General features: G+C 43.1%; 1 protein-coding gene across 3 annotated transcripts in view; it reads right to left on the bottom strand.

Annotated features, from left to right (window-relative positions):
- The window catches only part of LOC137673259 (lethal(3)malignant brain tumor-like protein 3), a 51,283-nt gene extending 27,582 nt beyond the window's left edge, over positions 1-23,701 (bottom strand). For 2 of the 3 annotated variants that reach the window (XR_011049707.1, XM_068417967.1), the window contains exons 1-6: positions 23,644-23,701; positions 5,370-5,478; positions 4,654-4,828; positions 3,153-3,210; positions 1,989-2,077; positions 608-712 (exon numbers count right to left, since the gene is read on the bottom strand). Coding sequence is in view for 2 of the 3 variants with exons in the window: in XM_068417967.1 (XP_068274068.1) it covers positions 608-712; positions 1,989-2,077; positions 3,153-3,210; positions 4,654-4,828; positions 5,370-5,431 (489 nt within the window). In the remaining variant the exon portion in view is untranslated. The remainder of the gene's footprint in view (positions 1-607; positions 713-1,988; positions 2,078-3,152; positions 3,211-4,653; positions 4,829-5,369; positions 5,479-23,643) is intronic. The other variant, XM_068417968.1, reaches the window with a different exon arrangement.
- Between the last annotated feature and the right edge of the window lie 339 nt (positions 23,702-24,040).

The following is a 24,040-nucleotide window of genomic DNA, read 5'->3' on the forward strand; positions in this document are numbered from 1 at the left end:
GGTAAAGAAAAACACCAATCAAACGCTCCTTCTATATTTGGATTTACAGATAGAAGTAAATATAAGATCTCATTTATTTTCCAAAAGTCTAGTTTTATTTTTCCTCATTTATGTCTCCCAGTTTCTGTGCTCCTCTTTCCTCACTTCAAAAAGTTGAAAATAAAATTGGTCAGTGTAACTTCACTGGCCTCCTATTCCATACTCATGCAAATATTCCTGTGTGGCAGCATCTGGAGCACAAATCCAGCAGCAGAATATTTATGTCTATACCAGATCAACACAGATTTCACAGAACTGAAGAAGCATAAATGCATTTTGACTTGCTTATATTTACTAAGTCTTAGGGCTTAATTGCACTGTTCCTTTTCATATTTATTCATTGCATGCAATTAATAAGTTTACTATTGTGAGTTACAATTGCAAAAATCTGACAGTAGGATTTCAGATATAGATGCTTAACCACATATCACACTACTCCTCCAGTGTCACCTTGAACTCCTTCTAATCATTAATTAAAGTACTATAATTCTTATGTTTCTACTTTTTATTGAAAAAAATCCTAAATGTACATGGGACTTTGGGAATCAAAGATAGGAAGAGCAACTACCTCAGCCACTGTGAGAACACAAAATCGAGAGGGATGTTCAGGATCCAGCCCTTCCAATTTCATTCCAACTTTAAATCCATTTCGGCCTTGTGGGAATGACTGATACTGTGAGGGGGAGGAAGAAGGAAACATTTGTTTTTAATTCCTAAAGACAAAATCTACTGCAGAGCAGTCATCAGATATACTTAAGGCTTCAAATTTTCACCTCAGAGAAGAAAATGATATCACTGAGTGACTGCTGCTTTAAAAGACAGGCGCAGGTACAGCGATCAATAATGGCATGATCACCACGTTTCAGATTTACTTGTTATTCTAATTAATCCCTCAAACACACCGAACCACGAGCCTGTTGCAATTAGCTATGAATAAATATTTCAGCAGATGCAGAAACGAGCTCTGTTCAAACACAAAAGAATCCCCTTCACAGCCCAATGTAGGAGGGCTGGCAGAAAAAACAGAGTCAGAGGCAGAAAGCTAAAATCATTTTGCCTGTGTCAGCATGAGCTCAGCAGTCCCAACTTTCCCAAAAGGTAACTTCTCATCTTCAAATGGTAAAAAAGGGACAAGGCATGTTTCATCTGGAGCCCATTTACACAGTCATTGCAGAAAACATTTGTGTGTTTCATTTATTTGCAGTCTTAAACATTTGAAGTACAGTCAAAGGCTTAAGAAGGAATCAGAACTGGAATTGCAAATGGCTTACTGCATCCACTGCAGGAACCTGCCTTTCCTTCTCATCTCACTCTGTAAGGTGCCAACAGCCCTTGGCTCTGAAGAGCTCACTGGGAGTTGAACTTTTAATGTGGGCTGGTGCACTGGAGTGCAGAAGCAGCTTCACCAAGGCTAAACTCATCCTCTCCCACCTTCAACGCATCAGACTATGAATGAACACAACTTCCACCCTCCCTCGTAACAGTCACTTCTCATTGAGACAACCCACAACGTTCACAGAGCTAACTGACTTGCAGTTTTCTACAGAGGAAGGCTGGAAGGGGTGTTGGACAACCACAGATGAAGCACAGGACACATGAAAGATAATAAGCTGTTCCTCTCTGACGTTACTTGGAGATCACCTAACAGCCCGTTTATCCAGAGCTACCCAAAGCAGATCAAAACAGCCATTGTTTATTTCTGAGTGAGACTCAACCAGCATTTTTTACACCCTAGTTTGGGATGAGACTCACAGGGCAGATGCTTGTTTCCACAGTGCTTCGACAGGGGGGGAAACAAACATGGGGGTTTTACTGCCTGCTTGCACCGAAACAACTTATAAGTGCAACTGCTGGCTTGAGGGTAGTCTCCAATCCTGCCTCCACTGAGTTAGCAGTTCTGTGATATTGCCTGAGGAAAACATAGCAAGAGAGTTGAAAAAGCTGCCAACCTCTCTGAACAGTTTGAGGGGAGCAGCTGGCATCCGTTCCTCTTCTAAGTAGGAAACCCAGTTCCATACCTTCTTCTTTCCAGGAACAACTAAGCAATCAAAAACAAAGAGAAAAATGAATGTTTCTCTCGGATGCCTCCCACTCTGCCCTCTCTTCTCTTTTTCCTCCCACGTACATGCCAACGCTGTTTTGCTGTTGTACCCCCAAGGAGGCAGTGTTACCCAGCTTTTGAGGAAAGCTATGAATTCCAGCAGTAGGAAAACCGTGTTCATTTCTCATTGAAAAAAAAAAGTTATTATATCACAGGTCAAATGAATTGTGGCACCCAGATTGCTGGCAAGCTGCCCATGGAAAGTTGCCACTGTAAAGTCTGGACAAGATATAATAACTTAAAATTGTGGAAAATAATTCCTTCTCCTGATATTTCACAGAGGAATAAGGGGTTAGATAGAAACTAAAAGACAGCATAGAGGCATATAATTGCAGCTGAAATAAACCTAAAACAAAACAAATGAAAAACCAAGTGAATTTTTGTTCAGTTCACAAGATTTTATACATATATATATATGTATACACACATATATTTACAACCTGCTAATACCACAATGCATTTACTAGAGAGGCAGTTACCAGTACAGAGATGATGAAAACAACAACTTGGGCAGGTGCTCAGATTCATTCTAGTAGGACCACGGTTATACACACAGAAAATTACGTTTTAAATGCATATTAAAAATCTCCCCCCGCCCCGTTTTACATATGCTAACTCCTTTAAGGTATATAATAAATTTAACTCAAAGTCTATAATCAATCACATGATGTTTACAACTTATTTTCTATTTAGCATTTGTAGTCTGTGGCTATGAAGCTCTCCAAAGTCAATGGAAAAAAAGATTCTTATTGTCTTCAGTGAGCTTTGGATCAGGCTGTCTCCTTCTAGATCCCCTACGCTGTGCCCATCGTGAAGGCAAATCTAGTATATTCTTGCTAATACATTTCAGAAGACTGACTGTGGTAAGAGGGTTATGTACCTAAAAAGCTATTCTGAATGTGAAATGAGCTCTACTGTCCTTTCCTCTTCTGTTTACTATTATTCATTTTATAATAGCTAGTAAAAAAAAATCTATAAACATTAAAGAAAAGAGACTATGAGCTTAGCTCACCTTGTTTTATTGGTTTAGTGTTTCTGCGGCTTTTCATATTATTTGATTTATTCTTCTCCTAGACACAGATATGTTAAAAAAAAGTTTAGCAATATTGTTTTTTCCTCCCTCTTTGATCATCTCACAATGCAGGTACAATAAGGATGTAACATGTAACTAACAGGACTAGCAGCTAGCATTATTTTCTTTTGAATAACCCTGCAAGAACATTAGGAGGGTACGTTACATATATAACTTTGATCCTGCAGTATCCCAAAGTGCTTTGCAAATTATTTAACATATGCTACTAAAGTTCATTTAAATATGGCTACTGAAGAGCTGCACAGGCCCAGAATCTCCATTACAATACACAGGATTTGCTCTCTGCAATGCGGGATTTACTGCTCACGTAAGCAACCTTACTGTCATGCTCCACTTTCCTTTTCCTTTCAGAAGTTCTTATGACCATCTATGCCAGGGAACGGATACAGAAAAAGAGTCCTTTATGAAGCCCTGAAGGAAGCAGAAGCTTCAAGTAACTGCTGTCATAGATGAACACCCCAGAAGCTGTGGTCTCCCTGTGTCACACTGAGTCAGGTTGCCACTCACACTTCTTCTATGTGGTTTTCGAACTCATGTTTAATTCACCCAGGGTTGTCATTTCTCAAAGCAAACCAAAAAGGGCAAAATCTGAAATGCAAAGCTGCCTGCCAAACATGCCCCAGAAGAGACAGGGGGGCAGTTTCAAATAAGAAGGGGGAAGAGACGGAATGCAAGTACTTCTGAAAACAGACGTACTTTAAAACATCTTACACACACCACAGAGAAAAGCTGAGCAACAAGACGAGTTAAACCGTTCATGAAATCAGAAGTTTCAGCTTGCATTACCAATGAACACCTACCCCAGCATCCCTGCCTTACACAAGCACGTGCAATACGTGAATATAAATAAGATGGTTCAGGCCTGAGACGCTACGCACACAGTAGCAGAGTGCAGGCTTGCACAAAGGAGGGCCCCTAAAGGGAGTAAGATGCTTAATGAAAGTCAAGAAAAGATCAGGTCAGGACTGAGGTGCTTCTATTCACCCATTAATACAGGTTTCTAGTAGTGTAGGAAGTGTACGTGCAGGTATATAATACAAAGCAATTAAACTCTGTGGTTTGTCACTGATCTTCAATATCATGTAACAGTACTTGACTGTAGTTGGATAAAGGATTTTTGGAGGCATGTGTTTTTATTACTGTGAAATACACTCAGTGCACAGGGCTACAACTACACCTGTAAAGTTACAGTCTGAAATCTTGACTTTGACTTCAACATGAGCTATTCACCCATATGACTCCTCAGGCTTCCAAACATATTCTCATTACTGATGTAAATCAGGATCAGACCCAGACTATTCTCATGGGTACAGGACAACCTCACTCGGCTCAGTTTGCACTGCACAGTGAAATCTGAGACACAGAACGGTCCCTGCTCTTCAGAGTTCTCTTTACAGAAAATACATGCAGCCTCATTTACCTCATCCTCATCTGCATTTTCCTCGTCATCCTCAGACTCCAGGAGCAGTCTTCTCTTCCTTCGGAGACGTTTGACAGGTCTGTCAGCCTCATTCACCTGACAGCCACTGCTGGTATTAAGATTTCTACTATTATTTCCCCTGTTTCTGCAATCATCTGGAATGTCTCTGGTATCACTAAACATCCAAAATTGAGAACAAAATCAAATTAAAAGTGCAACAATATTCCTGCAGTGTCTCTGCACCTCTTTAGAAGAATGAGGATGCCTGGGCTGAGAACCTAAAGCAGTAAATTGTGTTTGCAGGATTTGCCAGATACGTATCTTTTACAAGCACTCCAAAGTACTGGCATAGCTCTCACCACCAGAGCAGCTCGTTTTTAATTTTGCCTTTTTACTACTCTACAGAAAGTTAAGATATCATCCTTATTTGTACCAGGACAGGGAACTGAGGCATTAAGCACACAACCAGCACTTCCTCAGGCTGGGAAGAGAAATGAGGACTGAGCTCTAGAGAGGAGCTTTCCTCTGTCGGGCATGGGAGCCTCAAGGGTAACAGGAAGGTCATCGGCAGTCTGTGCAGGTGGCTCTGCTGCAGCCATGTCACGGTAACACTTGCTCGGAGGATTTCATTTCACCCACAGCAACACTTTTCTCTAACACAATGTTCTCTTTAAACATTTTTAACACAGAACAGGAAGAATCTGGGGTTTCTTTACCTGTCCCTGTGCTGCTGGGAGCCCGTCTGAGTACAAAACTTTCCATTCTCAAAGCAATCCATTTGCTCACAGGTCTGGAAATTGAAGCAGGGCACGACTTGTCTGGGCACTACAGAAGCAAAGAAAAAGACATCTATTAAATTATAATGTTAAAACACCTTTCATGCCATTAGTTCTGTCAAAGTCCTTTACAAACTTTCATTAAGTGACCCTCAGTATCCTATTGTGAGGGAAGAATTATTATCTGTGAGTTGGCACATAGAAAGAATGTACCACCGCATTCAAGAAAAACCCTTTTTATTGGTAATATTTTGATTTTGGAGACACCCTGCCCCCTGTAAAAGCGATAAAGGAGGATATAATCTAAAGGCTATAATCAGGACACAGTTACAAATCTTTTTATATTTCTTTATTCCTAGTAACCCTCTAACTTGAAAGACAAATGTCAAACAAGTCCATCTTTATTGGATACTTTTAATACAGTTGGCTAAGTTTAAAAACTTCACTTTGTACATAAGAAAATCCTTCATAGGCAGGCTCTAAAAATAGCACATTATTGATGGGAGAACAGAAACAATTATTTCTATATTTAGCAAGGGATATATACCAATCTTTCATCTGGATGAAAATGTAAGGAATAAACTCCAGTATATCATTTATATTTACTTTCTCCTATGATTTGAGTTCTTCCTAGTGCTGATTAATTTATGTTTAATATTCTAACAAAACACAATTGCAGTGGTCCTCATTACCAGGTCCTCATTACCAGGCACTATCCCGATGCATACTTTGCTCAAGTAACCTGATGTGCAAATTGTGCACAGGGGCTTCTACATATACATTGTTCCTATTTTGCATTTAGTGGCACCGTTTGTGTGCACTGCTTTGATCAATCCATTTTTGAATGCACCATTAAACACTTTAAAAGAAAAAAAGAAAAAACACACCACACAACCCAGAATGCTGACATATGAGTCACTTTGCTTTTTGTTTAAAGCAATTTTCATGGTCTCCTTACCAGTACTTGTACTCACTCTGCTAAGACGACTGACATTTTTCATTTATATTTGATTGCTCCCTATAGCCCAATATGGATGTCAGATGGTCCTGGCTGGAACTGGACAGATAAGACTGCCTCTGCCCAGAGTGCACGCACGCCTGCTTGGATCACAACTTAAAGCCTCTCCTTGTGCCATCAGGGACCAATGATTTCAGGCAGGGAAAAAGACAAAACAGGGAAAACTTGCAAGAACCGTGAGCGCTTGAAGAGCTCTGCTCAGTAAGTTACACTGATCTATGGAATACACTCGGATTAAAAGGGTGTGAAAAATTCTTAGTGCTGAGGTGTCCATGTAAGAGCCATTTCTTCACCTGATGGACTGACATCTCCTCAGCTCACGCAGATGAGGAGAACGACCCACAATCAGCAGGAGCATAAGCAAATGCCTGTAAGTGTAAGTGAATCTGCAGAGCTTACAATGAAATTGGAGGTGAGAAAAGCCAGCAGGGAAGACAGGTACAAAGCCTTCCTACCTGAAACCAGAAATAGTTCCATCAAAATCCTGGGGAAAGCCAACTGGCAGATGCTTGTCCAGGCTGGCAAAACGAGGAGAAATCTTTCTCTCCTCAAAGAAGATCCATAGGGATGTATGACTTCAGTGATGTAGCCCCGCCTTGACTAGGGACCCAGCATCGCTAAAAGAGGCTTTATACAAAGAGTTAACTCCTTTCAATTACTGCACTGGGGATGTCGAAGACAATGAGACACTGAACAGGCTCACACTGCCGTCCTGTGGTGCCTCTGTGTCCCAAGCTAATTCTCAAGTCTCCTGCCACCACCTTAGAAGAAAATCTGTTTCAGTACAAGGCGTCAGGCAAACCTATCAAGGGCTCCCTATGCCACAACCACCTGCTGGCATGTTTAACCAAGAGCATCTTTAAAATATGACCTTACACTGGGTGGCTAATGGTACTCTTGGGATGAGAGCTCTTAATTGTCACTCACTCCCTCCCTAGCACTGGTCTACGTTAGTACTCTCTGGAAGACACTCAGGCACATCTGCGTGGGAGCTCTACTGAAACAGTGAGTAACTTAATCAAAGGAAACTAGTGATTTTCCAAAGTAAGTGAGGATGGCCAGCTTAGCCAAGCAAGTGGTCTGGAATGAAAGAGCTCAGAGGTCAACATACAAATATTCTGGTTTGAGCTACTGGCTTCTGGATAAACCGAGTAAGATCTGCTCTGCAGAGAACTGAGATATTTCTTGTCCATTACATTGATGTGCATGTCCAGTAACATACTTGTATCATCCTGTTAAAACGCATTTTTTTCCTCATTTCAATTACAGTAGCCTTGGAAACCTCAAAACTCTTACGGCTAATAGTGTAACTCTTGGCACGAGCTTGGTTAGGGGAGACTCTCAAGATTGTTCTTGCAAAGAGAACTAATACTACTGGGCTGAGAACTAACATCCTGAGCCAGGAACACCAAGTTAGCACAGCACTGCGCCATCCATTCATGCTCCCCTCTGTGCAATGCATGCAGCCAGAGAAAGGAGTCACGCTGCAAGCTCCCATCACCCCTGAGAGCAGTCAGCTCAGGCACAGCTATATGAGTAAATCAAACAGTGCCAGGTCCTGCAACTCGGCCACATGCACCTTTAGCACAGCTCCGGGGCGCTTCTGGCCTAGGGCACCTCGCACCATCCCAAGCAATTCCCAAGCATGGTTCAGGAGTTAGCATGGAGCTCGGACACTTCCCAGTGGGTGCAGCTGCTCTGTTTTGGAGGCTGAGAGTGTTTAATAAGGTATATATGACCAGACCATTTCGGTCTCAAAGTCCCAAACCAGGCAGTTTAGTTTAATACACATGCAGACTTAATTGCTGTCATGACAAGTAACTCACCAGCGTTATGGAGAAACATTGATGTCATTGCTGATCCACCACCCTGGAAAGAAGGGGCTCCAGCCTCCCAGAATCACCACTTAAAGAGATCCCAGGATGTAAGTTAAAACTCAGCATGAGAGGGATGTTTGACTACACCGACATATCTAGCCCAGATGGTTTATATAACCACACTTACCTTCCACAATGGCGAGCACAACGTGTGCACGAGGTACTGTTATGACTATGCAGTAATTACGTTCACTCTAAATACTCCTAAAATATTCGAAATAAGACAGTGACTCACTCCACACGCTGTGCCAGGGAGCACCACGCTACTGAAACACGCATTTCTGTTCAACCTGTTTCTAGAAGCTTTTTCAGAAACTGTATATTCTCTTCCTCAGCGAAAAGCTCACCTTCCAAATCAGTGCTAGAGGCAGCGGAAGCAATGATAGCAGCAGGAGCAAAGCAGGTTGGGCTGGCATTTACTGCTGAGGCTGAAAGAGCTTTTATGGCTTCTGCTTCTGCTTCAGTAATGATTTCTAGCAGTCCAAACTCATTTAAACGGAACTGCAGGTAAGAGAAGAAAGCAAGCGAATAAGCAGTAGCAAAAGGGCTAGAAAGGGGGACAGGGAAGAATAGGGTTCCCCGAGGAGCAACTAGGTATGAGACAGAAAGAAATGGCTGAATTTACGTTAAAAAGCATTAAAAATAAGTAACAGTAACAGCGAGAAATACCCAACACAACTCTTCCTCCAAATGCCACCAACAGGCCCCCAAAAAACCCCAAAGATGCACTGTGTTGTCAAGGAAGGAAAGCAACGTTAATTCTACCTGCTTTGGATGTGCTCCCCTTATAAAACCCAGAGCTCTGACAAACACATCAGAATAAACATCCTCAGAAAAGCACTTTAACCCAAAACTCTGCTCTGACAGTTCCAATTCATCCAACAAAGCACAACTACATTTATTGCAGTTATCACACACAGCAACTTCCCTAAAATCTCAGTGCAAGCAGGAATTAGCTGTTGACAGAAAGGCCACGTTCCAGTGCAGAACTTGGGCTTTAAGGACCTCAGAGCACGGTGACAGCCGGGCTGCATAAATGCAGCGAGCATCTGGAGCTGCAAGAGGCCAAGCGGTTCTCAACCCTTCTTCATTGATGCTTGACAGTTTGGTGGGAAATGGAACTTCCCAGCAGACCAGAGGAATGTGGGGATAGGCAAAGGGAATATTGTTGAAGAACAGCAAACACTGAGAAATAACTAGTCTTTTCTCAATCAATAAGCTTCTCCTTGCACAGTACCTTTTATTAGTGAAAGCCACAGCAGGGCCCTGACCCAAAGACAGAGGGGAGAGTCTCAAGTCCAAACCAACCATTTCGAACGACCTGGAAATACATCTAACAGAAGGCACAGGCAGCACAGATGGGTAGGTGACATGTACCAGTATGGCCAGCAGTCACAGTGTCCGAGCTCCCAGTCCCAGCTCCCCCAAGTCTGGACCCTTAAGAAACCCGCCATCAGCTGCTGGGGAAGGTGAGCCTCCCACGGAGCATCTGCACACCCATCCTCTGCTCCAGCACAGCACCTGCCTACCAACCCCACACACACATGCCTGTCCTGCTCCAGGCCAAGAGTAAATTCAGATGCAGAAGAAGAAAACCCCTCTAGACACACAGCAAAGCACTCACACCGTGGGGTAGCTATGGAAAAGGAATGATACGTGGCAGACGTCAGAGAGTCTCATCCTTTAAGCTTAAAAAATTTCTTAGGCTATGAAGGAACATTTAATTGGTCCAGATAAAATTATTAAAGTGTGCCAAACAGTGTCAACGTGCATCTTTTACTAGTCCCGACCTGCAAAGGCAACCGAGCACCAAAAAAAAAAAAAAAAAAATTTTAAAAAAATCATCTTTCTGATGAGCAAATAGCTCTAAAGATTACTCACTCCTTGATCTTCTTTACTGTCTGCAATATGGAGCCACCGAACTCCAGAATGAAAAAGACAAGTCAAAGGTGGGTTACGTTTGCAAGCTCTGCTCCAAAGCTTTTATTCACAGCACTTCATTAGTTTGAGATCTTTTCTCAGCCATCGCTCTTCGCTCAAACCTGCTAACCCCCCTTTAAAAGATTTAGCTTCACCATCTGAAGCAGGGCTCCTCATTGCATTGAGAAGCACCGTTCTTCCTCTACTCCTGCATGCGTCCTGGGCTCAGGATCCTGCCTCCAGCACCCTATCAACGCCTCATCCCAAACGTTCTTCCCCCTCTTCCCTCTCTTTTTATCTGAAGTCTGTATTTCTTAAAGCTTCAAAGATGCTACTTCTAAAAATCTCACTGCTTCCTCTGCAGCTCCGAAGAGACAGAGCATCAGACTGAATTTTTATTTCAGCACGAAGAGAAACAATTCATTTCAAATAAATGATAATTCTAAGCGGACTAAATTTCCTGCAGGAGACCATCCAGTTTAGAGAAGGCTAAACTTTTTTTATCACTTTCCTCAAACGCCAGAAGAGCAGCAGCACAATGGTGCAGGTCCCAAGGGTTCCTTTCTGTGGTTGATAAGGACAACTCAGCATCATGAGCAGAAGGTCAGTGGAAGAGCATCTCCAGAGCTCTACGTGCCATTAAGCAGCAGAGCGAGCGCAAAGCAGAGCTCGCAGCTGGAGGTGGGGAAGGGTGCCAATGTCATTTGGTATTAGCAGGTTAGTCTCTGGGGCAGAGACACTCCTGCATACAAATCAACAGCTCTGATTCAGCCCAAACCAGTGAAGACAGCAGGCTGTTATTTCCTCCTTGAACAATTTGATGGCGTACCTGCAGGCACACAAACTGGTGAAGCCCAGCCCAGGCCCCAGAAAACATAAGTTTGCATTAGAAAAACAACGAGCATCTTTATTAACAGTCTCTGATCTGATGCTGAGGGCTGGCTGATCCACAGAGACAACCTCCAGTTTCATCCCGAGGAAATGCAAACTGTGCTACTATCAGGACTGCACCTTCCTTTACACAAAGAGCTTCAATATAGCGTGTTTGCTAATATGAAATGCACACAAACCCTCCAGAAACAACCTGTCCTTCCTGAGAATATTTTACAGGGAATTAAGGAAACATTGCGCATGCAAGAACTGCAATATAGCAGGAAGAGAGGGGGAAAGATTAAAGAGTAAAAGAAAAAAAAAAGCTGTGTTTGGCATTACTGCAGGGAAAAAAAAGTGTCTGGCATCTTGAGAATGAAGTGGCTTCCTATGCAGTTAGTTGTCATGTTCCAGCTGAACACTTCTACCACACTCACTAACCGTGGTACTCAGTGCTCTTATACTTGATCATCTAATATAAAACAATACAATATTATTTGGTGTCTTTCAGTCTAATAAATAATAGTGGTGCTTTGTTGATTCTCTACTGTTATGAGGAATCAATAAAAGTGAAGCTGTTCCTGCAAACGAACTTTACTGCTGGTTAAGAGAAAACCTGTGGCAATACATCGCTAGGCTCTTTTAAGAAGCAGAAGTATAATGACTTTGATTAAATATAGGGCAAAAGTTAGACCGCTGCAAACTCATCATGCAAAGGACCTCCTAGAAAGTCAGTGCACCCAATTCCAGGCCAGTTTTACAGGAGCGTAAACCACAGATCTCAAAACACTCCAACCATGCAAGTTCATCCACGTTCTCTCAACGTTTGCTGGCAGAAGCGTTTTCCTTGTGGCCTAAGCGAGGTCTGACAGCCCATGTAGAAGACATTTCTGCACAAAGGGAGGAGGGGAGGAAGGGGAAGACTGTCAACACTGGGGGTGTTGCAGAGGGTGGGGGTCCTGATTCTGAATGCCTGATTCGATACCAACAATTTGATTTTTTGGAGCTCTCAGGTCCCCTCAGCTCCAATTTATTTCACTTGAAATTGATTTTTTTTCCCCCCCAGAGATTTAGAACTCGCAGCGTTGAGGGCTATTTTATGTATTCATTTTCAGCCATCAGAAGTGCAATCGAACTGAAATAACACTTGAAGGTAATTTGGGAAATAGTCAACAGACACTCACCCTCCTCCCTTCTCTAACATAGTACATCATGCTTGTGACCATCAGATCTTGGTTCTGATTTACACGAGAGCTGTATTTGTCACTAACATGAATACATACAATACAGACAGCTGTCAAAAGCTGCAAAAAAGAACCACTGATGTGAAAAGAACCTAAAGACTCAACCCCATAAATTAAGAAAATTTGTCTTTCAGAGAAAATGTCTTTCTCATGCTGGGCTGAAATTAACAGGATTTCTTGCCTGAGTATGTTGTATGGACATTACCGAGAAGTAGGAATATCAGGGCCATAACTTCTCTTAGTGGAAAACAATTACTTAAAACACTTCCTGCCTTTAGAAATCAATTGAGCAAGAAATTAGAAGGGGAGAGGGAGTAACACCAGGCTTTCAGAAACACTACTAAAAGTTTACCACTCCCTTGGTAATGCCAAATGTTTTCGCTGCACAACTTTTATTTGCAAACTACAGAATATACTGCAAATATTCTGTGCTGCCAAAGGCATGGTGACCACTCATGTATTGTGTTCCTTGGTTTCTTACTTGTATGTTGCTACCAGGCAAGGTGCCAATGCCGTCTTTCCAGTCTAAGGCATTCAATATATCGCGGTCTGCTGTCGGGATGCTGACGATTCTCTCCGAGACATTCTGTTCCATCTTTCTGCTTAGTCTTTGGGCTCTTTATTTAATTTTAAGAAAGAAAACTAGGGTGTGAAAACAAAAAAAAAAGAGGCACAGAATAAAAAGGCCTGTTACTTACATTTCATGAAGGGTTTTCAGAGCAATACTAGGTTCAAAAGATGGGAAAAAAGTCAAACTTGCATTTTGCCCATGACACTTAAGTAAATACGAATATAATGAGTGTTAAGCATATGTTTGGGGACAAAAAGAGAAACCAGTAAGTTTTATTATTTACTTGGTTTGTATGAGTTTTTTGCTAATTACAGTTCACTGGCGAGATCCTGGGGTCTCTGGATTCAGTAGGAGCTTTGGCCTGGATATTGGCAGTACCAGGATTTAAAATGACAGAAACACAAACACATGGGTGCGTGCACAAACTCAGACACTACATACAAGTGACAAGTCTGTACAGCCTGAGGGGGAGCAGCAGCATCTAACGGCTGCTGCCAGGTCCCTCTATACTGCTGGAACGTCAGGGCTCTACGCTAGAAATGCTGGAAAGCTCTTCAAACGCTTAAGCTCCGTGTATTGCTTTCAAGTCCCAGCAAATAAACTAATGGGCTCCATTAGAAGCCTTGACTAAAAGCCATACTGCTATATGGGCTCCCCATATGCAATTATTCAACTATTGTTGCAGTAGACATTAACCAAACACTGACCATAAATTAACTGTACGTTCCTGCCCTTTAAATGTAACCTGAATATTTTCAATCTCTGAACAGAACTGCTTGCTTAAAAAAAAAAAAAATAGAAGAAGAGATTCACAACCTCCCCTTGAACTGTCAGCTCTACTGATTTTTCCAGTGTGAGCAAAACCACTGATGTCAAGTTCAAAAAAGCCCAGCCCAGCTGACAGGTCTAAGTGCATTCCTGTGGGAATGGGTCAAAACTGCCCGTGGTGGGGTCTCCGCTCTGATATTTGAATGCCAGAGTTCAACAAGGTCACTCTGAGCTCTTAACCCAGAGTAAGAGCAGGCATCATCCAAGGACCATGTGCTTGACCTGCCTTTGGCAGATTGTTTCTCTCCTTGAGCATTGGAAAGTGACTTAAGATACGTGGCCGGGGCAGGTTTTTAACTGCTGAGTGCTTAAATTAGGGCAGGTGAACCCTTGCTCTTGATCTGAAGCCTTCCACATGCTAGACCTTCTACCTACAGGTTGAGAGTGTATGTTTAATTCAGTTTGAGCATTCCTGCAGCTCTAATTCAAGCATCACAGCTCTTCATGATTATCTTAATTGGGCCAAAAGCAGGACAGATGTTTGTAAACTGCAACACCAAATATCTTTGGGTATCACAAACTAATCCCTGTAGGAGGAGTTCCTCCTCCTCCTATTTTTTCCCCCCCAAAATATAAAATTCCAGCTACTTACAATCCTGCATAATTGGGAAGATGAGCGGCATATAGGCTAGTCAGAACGGGTCAGGAGGGTGAAAATGGGAGCAAAGCTGAGCAGCAGCCAAGCTGCAGGAGCCAGTTCAGCTTCTACCGGTTTTAACAGAACTGCAGGTGTGGGAGATACGCAGCCGGTGTCCTTGGCTACGCACCCAGAACAGACCCGCATCAGCACCGTGCGCCACGGCTGGACAGTGGGTTATGAATCGGGCTAAACACGCCTTATGTAGGGTGGTTTGGACAACTGCAGACAAAAGATCACCAGACATTAATATTTGATGTAGCCTTGTACATGTGTAAACACTTGTTTGTGGTCAATGTTTTGATGCCAGTTTCAGCAAGGGCAAAGCCATCACTTTTTAGATGTTATTCTTTGCATTCAGGCTTCAAAAATAAAGAAGCTCCAACACCAAGAGTATTTACAGAGCTCCCTCTGGGACAAGGGGTTTGGAAGATACTTGGACGGAAGTAATTAAGTTGTAGAATTTATTTAAAACTGGGCCGGGAAAACTGTCAAAAATCACCATGTAGAAAATAATCTTGTCCTAAACAGAGAAGACTCGATACAATAATGGGCCTTTTTCATCTCTGTATTTTATAAATCTAGTAAAACCCCTAGAAAAATATAATAAAGAAATTACTTTTCTTATAATGGTCCCTATCAGTAAAATCTACAATAAAATCAAGATAGCCCAATAAAAGGAAGCAAACTGTGCAATTAAAAAGACAGCAGAAACTAACTCAAAACGTTTTGAAGAGCCATAGTCAGGCACGAATGTTCCCCATTTGTCCCTGGTTGTGATTGCTTTTCATCTTTAACATTTTAAGACTCAGAAGCATTAACACAAAACAAGATAGAGCAAAACTAAGATGAGTCACTCAGTCCCAAGTCACAGATTCAGATTTATGAAATGATAAATGACTACCAGGCTGGCAGAGATAATGTTTCATAATTAATATGCTACCACCCAGACCCCTGCGCTTTATCTTTAGATAGGGAATCCATAGGTAGAGGATGTCAGAAATACTCAGGTTTTGATCTCGTTTCTGCCACTGAACCACAGCGCAGCCTTGAGAAACTGCTTCATCATTCCTGTAGAAAACCAGCTTTGGCTTTTAACATCCATCTTGCCTTAGTTAGGAGACAGAAAAAAAAAAAAAAAAAGAAAGAAAAAAGGCACAAGTTCCTAAAAACAAACAAAAAAAAAGTGTGAAGGCTAAATGGGTGGATGGGGGGTTCACTGTATTTCTCTATATACCATCAGACCTAATGGAAAGAGAACCATTTCCACAGAAATCCCATTTCAGATGCTGCCAGGTTGATTTCCAATGACCTGAGGATTTCAGTGTCTTTATATGAGGGTAAATGTGAGAAACACAACGGTGCAATAACCCCCAAAGACTGTAAATCAAGTAACAACACTGACGTTTGCAGCCCTTCTGGCTAAGCCTCCATGTACCAGGAGGTAAAATTCCATTTGAGAAGCAGCTGGCATCAAGAAAACCATCTGATACCGTGCTGTTCTGGGAATAACCGACTTACAAATCACCCTTCTTCCCCGAAACGGAACGGGAAACCTAGCAAAGCTGGTCATTTCATTCAGTGTAATATATATGCACTCAAAGCGAGCTGGCATTCAGAGCTCGGCGCATCCCCAGTTTCTTGTAAGATTTGGCAGTGGTGTCTGACACCCAACGCATTAGATCTGTCAGTCACCCGTATGACGTTAGTGGAGAACTGAACTGCGATGAAACAGAAACAGAAAAAAAATAAATTCATGACTTCTCGCAGGGCACAACTACTCCAGTCTCAGGAACTGCTCTGAACACTTACCAGTTCAGACACAAAAATCATTTCCCTGTCCTTTGCTATGATGATGACTGATGATACTTTCCTTACCCATCAAAACGTATACCTCACCTGGAGCAAGTAATATTTTGCAAGGCTGAACTAATACCATTACCAAAAAACCCAGCCTCACCTCCAGGAACCTCATCAGTCAGGGACTGAAATGAACTTTCCAAGCCCACAACAGAACCGTACCAATGCCTCAAGAGAAAGGGTTAGTAGCCACCAGCAAGCATTTAACGGCATGAAGACGACTTAAGTGCTTTCAGCATGTCAATGAAGGGGAAAAAAAAGAAAGATAACATTCAGAATTGAGGAGTCCCAGGCTCCACCCATTGTAATTCCTACTAATTTTTCTTTCTCATGAAAAGAGAGAAAAATTGTAACTACAAAACAAGGAAACTACTGCTCTGAAAGATTAGAGGTGGGAGATGGTCTAGGAAAGGAGAGGATGCCTTGGGCTTGTAGCATGGGCTGGAACGGAGGAGAAGCAAACACTTTTTGTCTTAGCTCTGCTGCAGGACCACGAAGATAAACTACTCTGGTTTGCTGGAACTTGCCATGTGCATTTGTACAATACAGCCCTTCCAAGGTTACCCTAAGTACACATTAGTGTATAAATTATGCTTAGGTGGTATTGTGCAGGGAGACAAATAAACAGGCACCATGGCAATGCAACTTAAATCAATTTAGAAGATCAGACAGCAATACTGTGAGTTTACTCTAAACCCAGCAGCTGATCCTAGTATAAGCCCAAACCAGCACTGTAGTTCATAAGCTGCTATCTCTTGGTTTCTTGACACAGTTGTGTCAAAAATACACACACGTGCACATATTTATTTCAGCTGTTGAAAGAAAAGCACCCACGCAGGCTGTGGCTGCTCATTTTAAAATAAATTTTAAAAAATATACCTTGATGATACCTTTTTCCTAAGTATTCACTTTCTGTATCTACTACGTGAATGCACTTTCTGCAAAGCCTGTTTTACACACAAACCCACTCCTCGCCCCGCTGACCCCACAGCCAGCTCTGCCCACGGAGCACACCGAAGGCAAGCGTGCGGCAAGCCAGCGGCGGCACGGCTGACTGTGAAGGCTGAGCGCGGCGCTGCCTCACTTCTAGTCTAACCATCCCCATCTGCAGTGACACTCACTTTGCTACCTTTCTCTTTAGATTTACGGGACGTCGTGAAGCCAGCAAGGAAGCAGCCTTTCTCCTGTCCTTTCTGCTGCAGGAGCTGAACGAGGCACTCAGTGCTACGCTGGAGAGCATTTCGATCTATTCCAAATAGAAGGTACAAAATCTACTTCCATGTCCACAGAGTCAACACTTTCTGTTCATTTACTGAAAGCAAGGAACAGAAGCACATCGTAACTTCATTTTTATAGCTTTCATTAAAAGCATTTGGTGCTGAGCTGCTTTTCCCCAGCTCTTCATCTCCTCCTGCTTGCGCAGAGCAGTGGCTCTGGGGAAGGCGCTGACAATGCCCTGTGCAAACCTGACACTCAGTGGGCTCAGCCAGGAGACCCAGGGACGTCTCCTCAAGGCCTGAGACCAAGACACTGCTAACCCCAGATTCTGGGAACCACCTGTAACCACTGTAACACTTGCACACACTAATGAACGTCACTGGGTCCCACACAGAAATCATACACCAAAAAACTGTCATGTTCAGAAGCAGCTCTGCAGAAGTGACCCAAAGCACTCCCCAGCAAGACGCTGGAACTGCTGTTTCTAAATCCCATCTAATTTCTACAACAACAGATGCAAGATATAAATACTTTCCATCACTTGTAACCAGAACTATTTTCACTCAAAGCTTAATGACCTGTAAGGAAGCTGTAAGATTTGTGATTCAAGATAAAGTCAATTTTGTGACAACATTAAAATTGCAGTGCTGGGGGAGGCAGGGGGGGAAGTGATTCTTCTAATGGAGAACTAAAAGTTCAGTCACACCACTGACATGTTTAACTGAGACACAAAGAATCAATTTTGCAATAAAACACGCTCTTAAAATGGCAGTAGTTAATAAAAGAATCAAGAGGAGCACACCACTACTCGTAATGTTTTGTTGTCCTGCAATATTTCTGAGAGCTGTCACGGCTGCACGTGGGGTGTAGGCTCCCAGACAGACGTTTTAAAGTGATGTCAAATCTCTGCACTGGTTGTTTTATTTGCTTCTGTTCTGAAGCCACTTTACTACATTGTACTCTTCTGAATACTCATAATTTTCTGGGGAATAATTAAGGCTGGTTATCTAAACTCCACATGACTGGTGTTAAGGGGACTAGTCTTTAACTCCAGGACTACCGGTATCTACTCCACGAGTTTTTCATGTGTCATACTGACACCAACAGCAATTGTTCCACCTTGAATAATGCACGTCAAGTATTTCAAAAGAAAGAAAGTGCGTGGAATTGACGAAGCAAGCTTAAAAAAGACAAGTAAATGTAGGCTTGTCTTTCAGATCCATTTGATGCTGAAGTCAAGAGGCAGAACCAGCCAGAGTGCCCATGTTCTCTGTACATAATTGTGCAACAAAAATTGCAAAACAGATTTTTCTTCTGGTATTTGTTTTCTAAATCGCTTGGTAGAGCATGCTGTCTAATTGTTATTTGCAGACTTACCACTACTACAGAATGAAGGAATTAAAGTAAAATCTGGCACAGATGGCCATATAAAAACATCCAAACTTCTTTCAATTAAGTATCACATGCCTTCTTTGTGTTAAATAAAATGAGAAATTGCAAAAATACTGCTGTCCCTCTTGCAGAAAAGGTTAGGTCAAAAATGAATCTTCTTAGAAAATCATCCGAGTCTGAAAAGCGTTTAGTCAAGGAACTAATTAAACAAAAACCTACAGAAGTACTTTTTCAGATAATATGAAAAAAAAGCACAGCTTGCACACATACATAAGCCATTTTCCATCCCTTCTTTCCCATCAGAAGTTTCAGCAAGTACAGATAGATGGGTATCACAGTCAGGAAAGGTGTGCAGGGAAAGAAAATGTGCAAATTTTGTGAGCAATATCGCTGCTATTGATCCAACAAGGCACTTAAGTATATATGCTTAGTCCTATTTGATTTGCTAAAGGATTTTGTGTGCGCTTCAGAGCTTCACTGAGAGCATCAATGCAAGTGCCCAGAACCCCACACTACACTTTCACTACAACACCATACTTTCCAGCTAACTCTTTAAAAACAAAACAAAAAAAAAAGAGAGCAAAAAACCTCACCCACAATCCACACAGAAGTACCAACATTTTCCAAATGTGATTTATAAACACCTTGTGATTTAGAAGACAAGGATAAACAAACGATACCTTGGGCTCTGATATTCCTATATCAGCTTTAGAACAGTAAGAATTACAAATGAGAGTTGAGAGGCCATTCTTCTCCAACAACCCAGTACTGTCCCCAATCCTGCTATTCCTGCTCTCTCAGCTGAGTGAGCAAGGGCAGCTGTAGACCCTCTCCAGGCATTTCAGAGGCAATTCCTGCTCCATACCCCTTCTATAGCCAAGGGTGACCTCCTGGAAGGACAGAAATCTGCATCTGTTTTAACACAGATAAATGACAATGAGAAGGACTGCTGAGCAGGTAAGGGCCTTGCACTGTTTGAAATAAATAAATTTTAAAAATATACCTTGATGGTGCTGACCTTTTTCCTATGTATTTACTTTATTAAAAAAAAAACAAACAAACAAACTTAAGTGATCCAGTCCTATGCTGACTCATTTGAAAAGCTGCATTATGCCAAACTTACATATATTCCGCCCCCAAAGTGGATGTAGCTCCAGCACCAACCGGGAAACCAGAGCCCAGGCTCTCGTGCACAGGAGGGGACAGGACGGAGCTCAGGCTCCCAGATCCTGCACCACGCTGCCATCCCTCTCTAGCCATAAAGACACCCTCCAAACACAGCACAGGGAAGAAAGCAGCTTCTTAAGGCCACAAGGGCACCTGAGTTTAGTGTTAACAGGGGAAGTGAAGGCTGAAACTACTGTAGCTCGCCCTGTAAATTCACTGCAGCTGTTCTCTCCCTGCTCCAGCATTCTCACCATTCACGTTCCAGCTTCTGGGGACACCATAAAGTAGCATCGTGGAGACCAAATACGAGGAAGCAGTTCAAAAAACCAAACAACAACCCAACAAACTACACGCAAAGAGAAAAGAAAGGGTCACACAAAGACATGGAGCAGCAGGAATGCAAGAAGAGCCACCATGTGCTATTTGAAAAGCCATTCTGATGCAGGTTGGAAGATACAACACACCCCTGCAAGCCTTCCAAAACTCCTCTCTCCACCAACCCCACCTCAAAGAGACACGTGAGCCACACGACTTTTAACAGCAGTGACTGTTTCTGTGCCTGGGATCATCTGATGTGCCAAGGGGACCTCAGCTCTGCACCGCCCTGCCACCAGCCAAACTGCAACACGCAAGGAAGCTTTGATCTGCCTCACGCCAGTCGAGAACGAACTCTGCTGCTGCTTGTGTTCAGGTTTCTTGCTTAAATCACGTATTTTGTTTGGTTTAAAAGCTACAGCATAAATAGGGTTATCAAAACAAATCCTGTGGGGTTCATGCATACAGCTTCTACCTCTGTTTGCTCAGATCTACCATGCTTTTATCCCATCACTTAGCTGGATTCAATCAGAAATTAAAAAAAAAAACAAACAGGAGATGAGCCAAAAGATGCTAAACCTAGTAACAAAACATCCATTCCTTGGAGGTAAAGTATTTTGCCAATAAGTTGAACCATCCTCTGGAAAGTAATCTGCCAAATTTAGCAAAGCACATCTGCACGCATACCTCACCTGCAGAGCACAGTTAGTGCTGCTAATTAGGAAGGACGGGGTTTGGTCGGATCTCTGCTTGTTTCGGCTGCTAATTGATTCCACGTGTCAGAGTTTTCAGCTGCCAGCCTTCATTAACAAGTACACAGTTGGTCATTTTTCTCCCCCAGTCTCTGATCTTATTTTTCAACCCACTGTGCTACCTCCTTCCCTTTCCTCTACTTCCAGACACCACACTGCTTGGAAGGCTTGAGAAAAGGCTGAAATAGGTTAAAAATTATGAACTGTGGGAGAGAGGTAACGGTGTTCATCTGGGGAAGAAGAACTGACATTGCAACTCAGGAACCACCTTATTATTCTACAGAAAGACTACAAAGGTCCAGAGTAAGTCCTGCTGTGGTTCAGGCTGGTTTTGACCCAGTTTAACTAGGTTTTCCTGATACTCAAATTGTACAATTCTGATAATGGGACTTAGGCCTCCAAAACCCTTTCCTGGGCAGAGGTGAGGCACAGACTGGCACCTGAAGGCTGAACAGACAACACTCCACACCTTCATCCACGTCTCCATCACCACCCTGGGAGAATCTGATCTCATTACCAGTGTCGCACTCGCAGCTCGCTGCACTTCTCACCTCTCGAAAAATACCAGCGTTCATATGGAAAAGGGCAGTGGGGTTATACTGAGGCTTTACCCTCAAATTCATATCCCCCCGCAATGGAATATATCATCATACCTAGAAGTGTTTAGACTAAAAGCTTTGCATGAAGATAGAAGTGAGATAAAGGAGAGCCAGACCTTCTCCTGCAGATAAAGCAACACAATTTTAAGCCAAGCATTATAAAGCAAATTTGCAGATGCTGTTTTAAATAAATTCTAAATGCTACTTTTAGTAATCAATCTAAAGACCCATGCTCCTGCTACTGCCTGAAAATTCCAGTAAACAAAGAATTGGTGGTAAAAAGTGCAGAAAACCAGCATGGCTGAGGCAAAGACAACACAGCCTTGGGCCATGAGAATTCAGTCGGTCAGAAATCCTTTGCAGAGCACATCTGTTTGTAACCACTCACCCTACTGCAACTTACTTATTATGGCAATAAAAACCACAAAGGCAAGATAAATTAACTCTGGACAAGAAAAATGGAACTAGTCCTGCACAATCTGCCCAGTAGTTGTACCCCGTTGTACTGGGCAGCTCAAATTCGGGCTCCATTTCCACCTCTGTACTCAGGATGAATTACAATTTATTTCACATGCATTCAGCCTTAATGGGATTATTTGCAATATAAGGAGCAATCAATTTTAGGCCAAAACTGGAGCACAGAGGCCAAAAATGTCCCCTGTTTTAATTGCATCTGTAATTACTTTATAAGACTACAATCCAGCAAATTACCCTGGGGACTCTTACTAATTATTATTACATACCTTACACTGCCGAGTAGAAGTACTCACTGAGGAAAAGACTGTCCCCACCCTCAAAAACATATAATCTAAATAGATGGGACCACGTCAGGCTGTTGTTAATTGCTGCGTGGTAAGAAGAGTTTGCAGCATCAAGTACCCGTTTTCTCTCCTTTTACTTCTGTTTTATTACACAGTAAAACATGAAGCAGAGAGGTCTTACACAATTTGGCACGAAAGATCAGAACTCTTTATCCCTTAATCCCAATTACAGACCAACGAGCGTATGTTTTTGTTTATTTTTAAAACTATCTGGGTGATATTTGAATAAACTGGAGTAAATGTTTTCATATCAAAACTCTAATCCAATTCCTTGCGGCACCAAGCGTCAGTAAAACCATCCTAATCCCTTTCTTCTGAACACCAAACATCATTAAGATTGTCCCATATGATCTTTACCCGGAGCACTGATCAACACTTTTTAAGTATTATATTTATCCCTCTATTTATCTGGCACTGACCTTCCCTCTGTTATAAAATCTTGGTATCATTAGCTCTAGTCTTTGAATTTGCTGTCAGAAAGTTTGATGATTTTTTTTCCCCTCATATAAAAATCTCTCTTTTCAAACTTAAATCTTTCTGGTCTTGGGTAAGTCTCCAAGATTTGTTTCTATTGCACTTTATTTATATATTTTTTAATATTTTTGAGTTTTCACACTCTTAAGAAGTTTCTGCCGGAGCTGGGACCAGGGCTGGATAACCCTGATTTTCTCAACCACTTCTTGTGGACCCATTAAAAACGGGCAAAAAAACACCTCACAAACTATAAATATTTTATAATTTTGCTCCGTAGCCCATGAAGAACTTAAACTCGTCTTTTAAACGCGTCCTCAGCTGAGCTTTAGCGCGGACTTTCCCCTCTGGAGTGCTTTAAAATACACTTTCCCCACCCAGCTGGGAGCTTTAAACTGAGGGAAACCCTGAGGGGTTTTCCTCAGCAGCCAGCGGGGAGGAGACCCGCAGAGAGGGGCCCGTCCCCGTCGGGGGTCGAGCCGTGACGGGACGCGGGGGTCCCCCTCAGCCCAGAGGCGCCATTTCACCCCACAGACCCCAGGGCCGAGCCGGGCCGGGCCGCTCCGCTCCGCCGGCCCCGCCGCCCCCCGCCACAAGATGGCGGCCGGCGGCTTCCCGCGCTCCCGCCGTTCTCCCCCCGCCGCCCTCACTCACCCCGGCCCGGTTGCCCGGTGCCTTTCTCGCGTACCGGGTGTTTTTCTCTTTAACTCCGGTAACAATTAGTGCTGCGGAGGTCCCGCGGGATGGCGGAGCGCATGCGCGGAGGTCCCGCTCCTCGCCGGTCCCGGCCCCGGCCCCGGCCCCGGCTGAGGCGGTGCTGGGGGCAGGGCGGGACGGGGAACTGGGATGGGGACCGGGACGGGGCTGGAACTGGGATGGGACTGGGCACTGGGACGGGGAGGCACTGGGATGGGGCTGGTGCTGGGACAGGACTGGTACTGGGACGGGGAGGCACTGGGATGGGACTGGTGCTGGGACAGGACTGGCACTGGGATGGGGATGAACTGGGACGGAGCTAGTGCTGGGATGGGACTGGGCACTGGGATGGGCT

This window comes from Nyctibius grandis, chromosome 24 (genome assembly GCF_013368605.1).
Source record: "Nyctibius grandis isolate bNycGra1 chromosome 24, bNycGra1.pri, whole genome shotgun sequence".
Classification (NCBI taxonomy): Eukaryota; Metazoa; Chordata; class Aves; order Nyctibiiformes; family Nyctibiidae; genus Nyctibius; species Nyctibius grandis.